At 40.6% G+C, this 12,075-nt stretch overlaps 1 protein-coding gene across 1 annotated transcript; it reads left to right on the forward strand.

The window, feature by feature from the left end:
• Nucleotides 1–1,452: 1,452 nt before the first annotated feature.
• Nucleotides 1,453–11,874, forward strand: chrna2b (cholinergic receptor, nicotinic, alpha 2b (neuronal)). The gene is made up of 6 exons (XM_046044851.1): nucleotides 1,453–1,519; nucleotides 5,256–5,407; nucleotides 6,124–6,168; nucleotides 6,355–6,464; nucleotides 7,496–8,663; nucleotides 11,749–11,874. The coding sequence occupies exons 1-6, from the start codon at nucleotides 1,453–1,455 to the stop codon at nucleotides 11,872–11,874; spliced, it is 1,668 nt and encodes a 555-aa protein (XP_045900807.1).
• Nucleotides 11,875–12,075: the final 201 nt, after the last annotated feature.

The following is a 12,075-nucleotide window of genomic DNA, read 5'->3' on the forward strand; positions in this document are numbered from 1 at the left end:
TGGGGACATGTCCCCACCACTTTTTGAAATAGCTGATTTTGTCCCCATCACTTTTTGAAAGCATTTGTAAGAAAATTTTCTGATAACCAACCTTGAGAAAGGTTTATTTGCACTAAAAGAAAACATTTAATGTAAATATATAAGAAATAATTTGAGCTAAAAAAAACAAGCTACTAATTATTGCATTATATTCAATTATATTTTTAAAATTTGAATTGTCACCTGCCGCATTCATTTTGGGTTTCCCTTTAAAGCCTATAAATAAAGACATTTCCACCAAAAACTGGTGCAGAAAATTTCTCCAGAATGCAGGAAATAGTGTTTGATGCTCCACATTTTCTGGGGGAGGACCCCCAGACTCCCCCACTCATATATCTCAGCATTTAATATTTCTTTAAAATAGTGTTTAAGTATTTTATCATCATGTTCATGTGACCCCTATATTGTGCATCCTCAAATCTTGTGAGGTTAAGTGTGTCGTCACACTAAGTGAAGCCCTTGCTGAGGATATAAATTCACCTAGTCTGCCCTCTAGCTGTTTTCCACAGAGATATCCCACAGGTGTTTGTTCAGCTTCACTTATTTCCACAGCCTTAATGTTTTACAAAATAACTAAACGGTCAGTCTGGAGCAAACGAGATCGAATAGGAGTAATCGGTTGATCATTTCCCATACATGCAAGTTGCCACTTCGGCGCGTGTGTGTGTGTGAGAGAGACAGAGACAGAGAGAGAGAGAGAGAGAGAGGAGGAGGAGGGACCGTTATAGGTACCAGATGAAAGTAAACCCGAAGTATTCACTGTCCTGTCTTCTCACATTGGATAATGCTGTTTTGCGGACATAGTGGCCACTAACAATGCTTCAATCTAATCACGGAAAAATAACTAATTAAATTTTTTTAAATGGATATTAAAGTCTTAGCTTTGGTCACTAAGGACGCGTAAATTCTTGGCACCCTGAGTAAAAACTTGAATTCATGTTTTTTTTTTTGGATTAGCCTACATCTACACAGCAACAACCCGTGAATTAATTTCTTGAGACCCGATGTGTAAAGGCAGTAGCATGAACAGGCACTTAAGACTGCAAATACACCAGAGGTGAGCTACAGTGCCGCTCTCTGATTCAGCACCGGGTGATGAATAGCTCACCGACTTAGTGCGCGCACAGGCTTTCAGAGCGCGGAACCAATTTGGCACGGCGCAAGTGAGGAGGGCGACACGTCTATCGATGCTCTGAAGTTATTCAGTCAGAGCATCGTCATCCCCACTCCCCGCCCACGGATATAAGCGCAGCGGTAGTAACAGTAGTGGTGAAGTTGTCCTGATATGCCTCCCGGCTGCGAAGATGACAGATTTTGCTCACACATCACGGTCTCAAGGTAATGCTGTGGCAGTGGGCAGAAACACCTCCGTGCTCTCCGATGAGGTCGGACTTCTTGCTACCAGAGTACAAAATGGGACATAACCACCTGGTCCGTGTGAAGGCGGCTATTCTCTGTGCGCTGCTCCTGTGTCCGTCAGGTAAGTTAAGCACTTTTTAATTATTTTCTCGTGGCCTCAGTGTGCCTTTCAACAGAGTTACGCATGCTACCATAGTGTAACAGCATAGAGCACTTGACAGTCAGAGCTGCTTAACATTTATTTTTATTTTTTGGGACGGTTGTAAGTGATAAAAACTAAGTAACGTTACCTTTCAATCGTAACACATGCGCGCTTTAACCCTTTTCTCACAAATCAGCGCCTCGCGCCTGTCTGGTAAAAGCTACAAAATGAGTCCCAAGTGCCATAGGATGGTTTGTAACGTTATTCGTTTGACATCATAGCAGTGACAGCCAGAAATTAACTGTGGAAGTGAGTTGTTTCCCCAGTCTGTGGTCTTTTATTTATACCGTCTCAGAGTTTGGTAGGCTATTCATAATCACGCAAATTTTAGAAATGGCCATAGAGAATCAGCGCACTACACAAAAAAGTAAAAGTCCCCAGAAGTGTGTGAGAAAACATGCCACACAATATGCTGCAAAAGACTATTAATAATTATATTTCAGTGGATGTTAATGGTCACAGATATGTTTCTCAAAAGCAGCAATGGACACATAAAGATGCATATAGTCAGAAATGGGGTAGGATTCAGGTTTAAACCCCTTAAAGTCAATCTTAAATTTTAGTTCTCCAACTTGTTGTTTTAGAAAGTAAATAATTATACTGCATCTGTTGTGCACATTTGTTTTAAAGGATAAGACCGTTTTGTGGACATATTTGTGCAAACAGTGTTTAAGATGGTTAATTTCACTTTGACTTCATGTCCATCCGACTGATAGTGGAACTCGGGGCAGCTCTGTCTGAAGGACATGTATGAGTTCCTTCTTCACTCAAATGTAAGCAAGACTGGAGTACACAAACAACTGCCTTCTCAGAAGATAGAACATAGTGAGGGAGAGTTTAAAAACACAGCTTATAGTTTCATGTTAAATGTGTCAGATGCAGGTGCTTGATCTTGTGCTAATGTACTTCTCATTAAGACACTGACACAGTCATTCAATTTTAGTCAACTCAAGCAAAATTGTTGCTGGTTTTTTTTTAGTGAACTTTTTGACAGCCCAATTTCACGAGAGCGCCTCTGGCTTGAGAAGCTGCTGACTCGATCATCCTAACCGGTCAGTGTTTCATACACCTTTCGCCAAGGGGCTTGGCAACGGTCCACCATCCACAGCCCAGTGTGCTGGATGTTGGAGGTGTCATTTCATTTCAGGTCTCCGCTGGCAGGAGGCTTTGATCTATGGCACCCAAGAACCTTTTTTTTTTCAAGCCCAACATCTGGTCTGTCACAGATGCATGGACAGATGAACGTGCACCGCCCTGGCTGTCAAGAGAACAGATAAGAAGTCTCTGGTGCCTGCTTGTTGGCCAGAATGAAATTAGTTCACGATGGCAGGAGAGGAGCCCAAGTGTACTATGGGCAAATTAACTCTGAATTCATACTATTTACCATGTCTAATGGCTCTTTTTTTGCTAAAGCAAAAAATCTCTTGCATAGTCTTTTCACATGATATCCACATATCTCTGTTAAAGATCCTCACGCCAAGGAATTAGCATGGGCAATAAATCATTGAAACAGATTTGCATGTAGCCCTCAGGTTAGCTCTGTGCATACTTTTTAAGCCCCCCACCTGGTTCCACAGTTACGGGTGGTAAATACTTCAATGTGGTCGTCAGAACTACAACTCAGCCATGGACAGGTAATGATGTGAACTTGTCTAAGCAACCATGACTGGTGACAGATGCATGTGGCCCAAGGTCTCGTTTCAGGATCGTTGATGGAAGCATGCTTAATTGGCTTGCATTATTCCCTTACACTGTCGAACAGAGATCCAGAGGGAGTGGGTGTTAATGGCATGTATACCCAATGGCATCTCAATAGATTTCTTTTAGTACTGACTTCTTGAGGTTAAGGCTTTGGTGTGATGCATTAAATGTTGTCTTTCTGTACATTTAACAGTGAATATGTTTCCAGCATTTGTAAAAAAATAAATAAATAAATAAATAAAAAAAGGAAATTAAACAAAGAAAAAGGAAAAGAAAAAAGAACACAGAGTCACACATACTGTTTACTCTAGAGCAGGAAAGATAAAGTAGCTGATATTTAGATTATTTCCGTTATTACCGGTATCGTGTATAGGCCTATGTCAAGACATTCCAGTACAATAAAGCCAAAGAGATGTTTTGAGGTAGAAACAATGTTCTGCTTGGTTCAGCACGTATCTTGGTCACAATTCTTCAAAAGGAACAGTTCAACGTTTGACATGGGGCCCACTGTCATGTCTATAAGCTTGAGCTAGCTGCTGGTCAGTTTTTACTTTATTTTAATATTAATACAAGAGAAAGAATGACTAATTCAGGTCCACATATATACACTGAGCTATCTCTCTCTCTCTCTCTCTCTCTCTCTCTCTCTCTCTCTCTCTCATTCACTCACTCACTCACAATTTTAGCTCTAATTTTGTTAAGAAAAAGGACACTGGCGATATATGATCATCGGATTTTTAAAAATTCTAAATAGTCAAGTATTGGTTAAAAAATCCGGCATCGGTCAAACACGCACTATTGTCACCCTCTGCTTCGACAAGTGAAAACTGTCAGTAAACTGTTTTCTGCATCAGTTGTAACACAGAGTGACTGACAGCTCGACAATAAACACCCCTCACTAGTGAGGAATTAACTCACCTCCACTTAACACAAGCAAGTAACGATGTGTGTAATTGACTCTGGCTACATTGATGAAGGTGCACGCAGTAATCCCCAAGAGATTCCTGTCTATTTCCATATTTTATTCATTCTGCAGAAAAATAATGCAGTGACTCCGTCTGAGCTTGTAGGCAAATATGTCTAGATCTAGATCAAAATCAATTTGATTAAGCCACTTCTCATTGTGAAGCCACATATATTACTAATAAAACTAATACTAATTATACTACTACTAATAATACTAATAATAATAATAATAATAATAATAATAATAATGATGTTTAATGTGCAAGAGTAAAGATAGAGGTTACATCAGCAATGTTGCCGTTGAGCTCAGATCAAGGGATCAAAAGATGTGGTAAGATGTGGGAAAGTCAATAAGACTTTAATAAGAAAAGTCATAGATGTTTAGAGCAGGCTTCTGTGCTGAAACATGAGATGGTCACAACACTCATCCTCACTCCCAAAAGCCACAACATCATGCCAACCTGATTTACTACTGTTTGTTAAGTGAGAATTAAGGGAGACACGGATGAGAGAACATGGATATGATCCCAGCATTCCCTGCGCAACTTACTCCTGTCCTCTTGCACTGTACTTACTTTCCATGTAATTGTTACAATCTCTAAATATTATACCATCAAATATGAACTGCTGAATGCTAACAAAACAAGTTAGAACTGTCCAAATGATCTTGGTGTCAAAATATGAAAAGGACTTTAGTGCAAACATCAGTTACTTAGGTTTCAACAGTTTCATATTAGCTTATATAAATGTTGAAAAACTCTATATTGTAGTTAGAGAGAGAGTTTTGTGAAACATTTTATAGATCTATTAACTACACATTTAAATAAAAAAAGAGGGGAGTGAAATTTAATCGAATCTGGAATTTAATTTGTACAGTGTTGAACAAATGTGACCAATAACTCATATAAATTCCATTCACTCTTATACTGTATCTGCCCCTCTATAAATATTTAATATTTTTAAATGAAAATAAATAATTTATCTACAGTTCTTTGCCACGAGAAGACCCATTCGCATGCTGAGGACGATCTCTTCAAGACGTTGTTTGCTGGTTACAACAAGTGGTCGAGGCCCGTGCCAAACATCTCTGACGTGGTCATTGTCAAGTTTGGACTGTCCATAGCACAGCTTATTGACGTGGTGAGTCATTGTGCATGGTCTGATTACAGCAGGTTTGTCCAATTACTACATAAATGCATTAATAAAGGTGATATTTAAACACAAGGTCTTTTTGGCAAGGTCATAGCTGTTGCTTTGAATGTGAACCAATGACTTCATTATAGGATTATGTCATTTCCCTCTTTCCTTACAAACACGCAGTTTGTCTGTTAAAGTTGAAACCCCCTTTACTAAAGACATGGATTTTTATATGTGACTTTGGTTACATGTGAACAAAATGCTACATGTTTCGAAGTCAATCTGAGAAGAAGACATTTTTGTTTCTTTGTCAATGCAACTAATTCCTAGAGCTTTAATTAGTATGATTAATACTCCCCAGTCTTCTGTACACTTCCCAAAACTTAAGCTGCTGCAACTTTTACCCTTTTTACCTTTAAGTTTTACACTACGTGGTTTTTCAACAGTATGTTTTGGCATTTTTATATACAGTAGCAAAAATAAACTTTTGTTGAGTATGAACCCTCTGCCTTGTCACATAGGAAACTGTTACACAACACTTCACATCCATCAAGTTTCTGAAGTAAAGTTGCTGCAAGTTATATTTTGGGTCGACTATGACAAACCTCCAAGAACCTCTCGCATATATATTCTTCTGGCCTGAACCCAGAGTTGACAGCCTTAACTCAGTCTCTATGTCTCACTGTCTCTCTCCCTCTCTCTGTCTGTCTGTCTGCTAGGATGAGAAGAACCAAATGATGACAACCAATGTGTGGCTTAAACAGGTCAGAAACATTTGTCTCCGTGTTGAGTTGTTATTAAGTTTTATTTTCTCTGAGTTATACACAATGTTAAGAAAACCTTCCTCTACAGTGCTCATTTGACTGAGTTTATGAAGAATTGAATGACTTAAATGACAATTAAGTAAAGAAACATAGCCACCAAAAACATCTGGCGTTTGTATCTCCCAGGAGTGGAATGACTACAAACTACGCTGGAGACCATCCGACTATGACAATGTGACGTCCATAAGAGTGCCGTCAGAGCTCATATGGGTACCAGATATTGTCCTCTACAACAAGTAAGTTTGACATGAGACAAACATAACAGTAAAAGAGTTTAACCTTAACAATAGGACAATTAGTTTCATTAATGTTTAATCTGTCAATCATTCTCTTTATTAATTAATTCATCATTTTGTCTATAAAAAGTCAGAAAATAGTGAACAGTGGCATCACAGTTTCGCAGAAGCTGACTTGTTCAAAATGCTTGTTTTGTCCAACTATCAGCCTAAAACTAAAAGGAGTTCAAATAATTCACATCTGAATAGCTTGAACCAGAAGAGTTTTTTTTGCTTAAATGATAAATTGATTATTCAAATTGTAGCCAGTGGATGCTTGTAATGGCGAGAAAAGAAGAGTCTAACAGCTACAGTCATCATGCAATGATAAATTGGGTCAAATTGATGCCTATGATGGTAAATGGTATGAAGATGGTGCCATCTAGTGGACTTAATAAAAATTATTCTGCTCCTCAGTTTAAATTTACTACATCTACACCATCACATTGGAAGACAGCCCTAGATCAAATAATGATAGAACATTCTTTCCGGCTCAAACTGTAAGCTATGTCAGACATTGTGCGTCTCTGTTAAGGCTGCTGTTTGTTCATTTAAAAATGAAAGACAACCTTCACATGTGCATCGCTTCACTGTGATTCTGCCGTGAAACTGATTTTACGAAACCCCTCCCTTCTCCTAAATTTACCTCCCTGGAGATTAAACTGAGAGGGTTGATGATGGAGTTCAGCTCCATCGAGCCAGTGTAACCACAATCTGTAAGTGGAATTAAAAAAGGTGTGAAACTGATGAAATGATAAGGACTCATCATTATGTTTTCAGCAGAAGCTACAGTGTTATCACCATTAAAGCAATGAATAGAAGGGAGATTACTGAAGAAGGTTATTATTGTGAATTCATTACACTTTGTCACTGCTTAGTTTCTAAAGTGAAAAGTGTTTTTCTCAGCAAAAGGTAGTAGAACTTCTCACAATGCTTAGCTGCTATTTTAGCCATTGTCACCATTACTTATATAAGAACTTCTTATTTTCCAGTGCTGACGGTGAGTTTGCTGTGACCCACATGACGAAAGCTCACCTGTTCCACAATGGTCAAGTTCGCTGGGTCCCTCCTGCTATTTACAAGAGCTCCTGCAGCATCGACGTCACCTTCTTCCCCTTTGATCAGCAGAACTGTAAAATGAAATTTGGCTCCTGGACGTATGACAAGGCCAAGATTGACCTGGAGCGGATTGAAAACACCGTTGACCTGAACAACTACTGGGAGAGTGGTGAATGGGCCATCATCAACGCTGTGGGAACATACAATACAAAGAAATACGACTGCTGCCACGAGATCTACCCAGACATCACCTACTTCTTCATCATTCGAAGGCTTCCCTTGTTTTACACCATCAACCTCATCATCCCCTGTTTGCTGATCTCTTGCCTCACTGTTTTGGTTTTCTATCTACCCTCAGACTGTGGAGAGAAGATCACCCTGTGCATCTCTGTGCTGCTATCCCTCACTGTTTTCCTTCTCCTCATAACGGAGATCATTCCGTCCACATCCCTCGTCATCCCGCTCATTGGCGAGTACCTCCTGTTCACTATGATTTTCGTCACCCTCTCAATTGTCATTACTGTCTTTGTGCTCAACGTGCACCATCGCTCTCCCAGCACTCACAAGATGCCCCACTGGGTCCACTCCGTGTTCCTGGACCTGATCCCGCGCTGGCTGTTCATGCGACGGCCCTTACCAGATGGACGGCAGCGCAGGCTGTTGGTGCTCCAGCAGGAAGCTGTGGTAGAGCGGCAGCAGGGCCGGATAGCCGGGTACAAATCTACAAACTGCCTCAGCACCTCGGCTAACTGGTTAAGAGATGGGACCCCATCAGAGGACCCTGAGAGAAGCAGTTACGAGGATTTAGAGCTGGGAACACTGACGTCATATTTCTCCTTCCGCCCTCCTTCGCCCAGACCTCCAGGGTCGACTCCTCCACCACAACAGAAAAACCCACAGAACAGCCAGAACCGACAGGAGGGGGCTTCAGGGACAAACAGACAGTTAACGGGAGCCAAAGTCAATCTCACTCAGAGGGCAACTAAAGTTGATAATACAGTATCAGACTCAACGCACCTGCTTTCACCAAGTGTTATGCGCGCTCTAGAAGGGGTACACTACATTGCAGATCATCTGAGGGCTGAGGATGCTGATTTCAGCGTGAGTAACAAGGAAATAGCACATCTACTATTATCAGAATGGCACTTAAAAGGCACTTGTCATTTGCATCACTGTTGGTTCATGATTGCCTTCATCCAACTTCGTCATAGTATATGTATTATGTGGCCCTGTGAATGTGCTGCATGCAAAAAATGCACTTTGTTATAGCAAACAATACCTCAACTGGGAGAGACTAACTAAAAGAAAAGTATGGCTGAGAGTCATTGCTTTGTATTTAAAGGTGCACAGGGGAGGACTGAAAGCAAGGTGGGCTTAGGATCTTCCTAAACTGAAGGTCAAATCATAAACAGAAAACAAGCAGTTTAACTTTAACTAGGGCCACAATTAATGATTATCTTTAGTTATGGTTAGAAAATAGAAATACAGTTACCATGAAAAAGCTGATGTTTTCAAGATGACGTGGATTGTCACACCAACAGTCCCAAATCCAAACATACTCAATTTATAAACGCTGAACAGCAGTAAAACTTCACATTCATATTTCTCCTTCCATCCTCCTTCGCCTAAGGAAGCTGGAACCAGAAAATGTCGATGTTAACAACTTAATGTCATTTTTCTGTTAAATAACTAATTCAGTAATTGTTTTGAAATTAGACCCCCACCATAAAAATATTATTTTGATGGGATGCTAACCTATTGAAACCAGTACAGAACACTGGTAGTGGTGGAGAACTGAAGATGATCTGGTGATGTAAAGCGGCTGTAGTTGATATTTATTTGGATAATGTAAAAACAATGTAACAATGTGATTGCTTCTGCCAAAGAAGGTTAAAGTCAAGGGCAACTGGACTTGGTTGAAAAAACTAGAAGACGTTTCGTCCCTCATCCGAGAGACTTCTTCAGTTCTGAAATGATAGTAGGGAAACTCAGCTATTTAACCTCTGTGGGGTTGTTTGCCAAGATCATCGATACCGCTGGTTCGTTAGTGCTCCTGGCTGTTATAATGACAGTCGTTATGATCGTTAGAACCACCAAGTCTGAACGACCATCATTGGCATCTTCACCTGAGGCCAAGAGGTATCGCTTGTAAAGTTTCCTGGGAAGTGATGAAAGGACAGCATTGTAAGTGGGGGATAAGTGATGGCATAGACTAGTGTTGTAGTACCCACTTTTTGATGGTCTTGGTCTTGTCTCGGACTCGACCGCTTTTGTACTCGGTCTTGTCTTAGTCTCGGACATTGTAGACTGGGGATTTTATTCAAAGACCAATCAAGACCATAACTTTGGAAATATCAATAAATTGCTTTTGCATTGTCTGATTTATTTGTTTACATCTTTGGATGTAAAACATATTGCTTAAAATGCAACCAGTAACCCCAATTATAAATGTGTTGTTACCATTAACAACCATCACCCCTACCCGCTATGGTAAGCATGGAAAAGGAGCAATGAATAAAGATGCTTATGTTGATTTCAGCTCTTAGTGTTTGTATGTGGGTGTTTTAATTGGAATGTGGATCTTTCAGATCAATTTGAGAGGTGCCTATGATCTCATTCCACATTTTATTGTGTGCCATGAAATGTGGGGAACTGGTCTTGGTCTCGACTTGGTCTTAACCCCTAAAAGTTGGAGTTTGGGCGGTCTTGACTACAACACTAGCGTAGACCACCTCCACTGTTCAGCGACGGCTTCTCAACCCAGGTGTAAATGGCTTCTTTGATACCTCTTTCAAACCATCCGTCCTCTCTTTCTAAAATGTGCAACTGGTGATCCTCAAACGACTGTCCTTCAGATGTAAATAAACTGCTGAGTCTTGACCTGAGGAGTTAGCCCTTCTGTGTTGAGCCATGTGTTTGTGTAGAGGTTGTTTAGTTTCCTGTAAACCCCAATTTGCAGGCTCCTATCCTTTCAATGTGTACAGCACAGTCCAGGAAAGCTAAACTGTTGTGGACTCGTGTGAACTTGATGTTACTGCCCACAGAGTTGATCTGTTCTGTGAAGGCTTGCACTTCCTGGGTTTTAATTTTGACCCAAGTGTCATCCACATACCTGTACCAGTGGCTCGGTGCTGTTCCTCTGAACGAGTGGGCTTTGCTCTCCACTTCTTCCATATAGATGTTAGTCACAATAGGGGGATACTGGTGAGCCCATGGCACAGCCATGCTTCTGTCTGTAGAATCTTCCATTGTACTGGAAATAGGTGGTGTTTAGACAGAGGTCGAGTAATTTACAGATCCTGTCAGGGCTGAGGCTGGTTCTGTTGTCCAGGGTGTTGTCTTGTAGTGGCCATTTCTTTACGGTTTCTACTGCCTCCAGTGTGGGGATGCAGGTGAACAAAGAAGTCACATCATAGGACACCATGGTTTCATCTGGGTCCAGTTTCAGTCCTCGAACTTTGTTTACAGTCAATGGAGTTTTGGATGTGGTGAGGCGTGTTACTCACCAAGGGGGCTAATATGGTATATATGAGTTTGGCGATGTCGTAGGTGACCGAGTTAATGCTGCTGATAATGACCCTGAGTGGGGCTCGTTCTTTGTATATCTTGGGTAGTCCATATATGCATGGAATGGCTTCTCCAGGATACAAACTAATATTATAACAACTAATATTGTTCACGGGTGATGGTGTTTTCTTTCTGTAGCTGTTGTAGACATTCTATGGCCTTTTTCTTGTATCCACTGTTTGGGTCTCGCCTCAGTGTCTCATATGTGTTTGTGTCCATTAGTAGTGTGTTGACCTCGTCCTGGTAGTCCACTGTGTTTATAACAGCCAGGAGCACTAAAGAACCAGCGGTTCAACCCCACAGAGGTTAAATAGCTTAGTTTCCCTACTAGTCATTTCAGAACTGAAGAAGTCTCTTAGATGAGGGATGAAACGTCTTCTAGTATCTTCAACCAAGTCCAGTTGCCCTTGATTTTAACCTTTTTTGGATAACTATGACCTGGATGACTGAGAACCTTCAAAGACAATGTGATTAGTTTGTGTGATGAACCTACAAAGACATATCATTTGAATGTAGAGCTCCTCCTTTATGAAGCTTTATATTGATTTTCATGTCATTGTTTAGCTGTCCACTCTTAACTTTCTCTCTGTCTTTTTCTGTTGCTCTTGATTCTACACAGGTGAAAGAGGATTGGAAGTATGTCGCCATGGTGATTGACCGCATCTTCCTGTGGATGTTCATTATTGTGTGCCTGCTTGGGACCATAGGCCTCTTCCTACCCCCTTGGCTAGCTGGCATGATCTAGCCTTTTTGAGAAAGAGTAAAAAATCCATAATCACCAATAGTTAGTAATGTTTGACATTCAAAATGTAGCTGAACTCTACTTTTTGACTGGGAATGTGACTCAAGTTTGTGTGACTTGCTATGTTAGTGGCCTCATGAGGCTAACGCTCTTTACACACCACCAAAACAAAAGCGTTTATCCTCTGTACAGCAGTCAGTTTAG

Source organism: Micropterus dolomieu, linkage group LG03, assembly GCF_021292245.1.
Source record: "Micropterus dolomieu isolate WLL.071019.BEF.003 ecotype Adirondacks linkage group LG03, ASM2129224v1, whole genome shotgun sequence".
NCBI lineage: Eukaryota > Metazoa > Chordata > Actinopteri > Centrarchiformes > Centrarchidae > Micropterus > Micropterus dolomieu.

Coding starts and splice junctions, on each gene's coding strand:
- chrna2b (XM_046044851.1), top strand. CDS start 1,453: ATGGGACATAACCACCTGGTCCGTGTGAAGGCGGCTATTCTCTGTGCG. Junction 1,520..5,255: donor GCTGCTCCTGTGTCCGTCAG/GTAAGTTAAGCA, acceptor ATTTATCTACAG/TTCTTTGCCACGAGAAGACC. Junction 8,664..11,748: donor CTGAGGATGCTGATTTCAGC/GTGAGTAACAAG, acceptor GATTCTACACAG/GTGAAAGAGGATTGGAAGTA.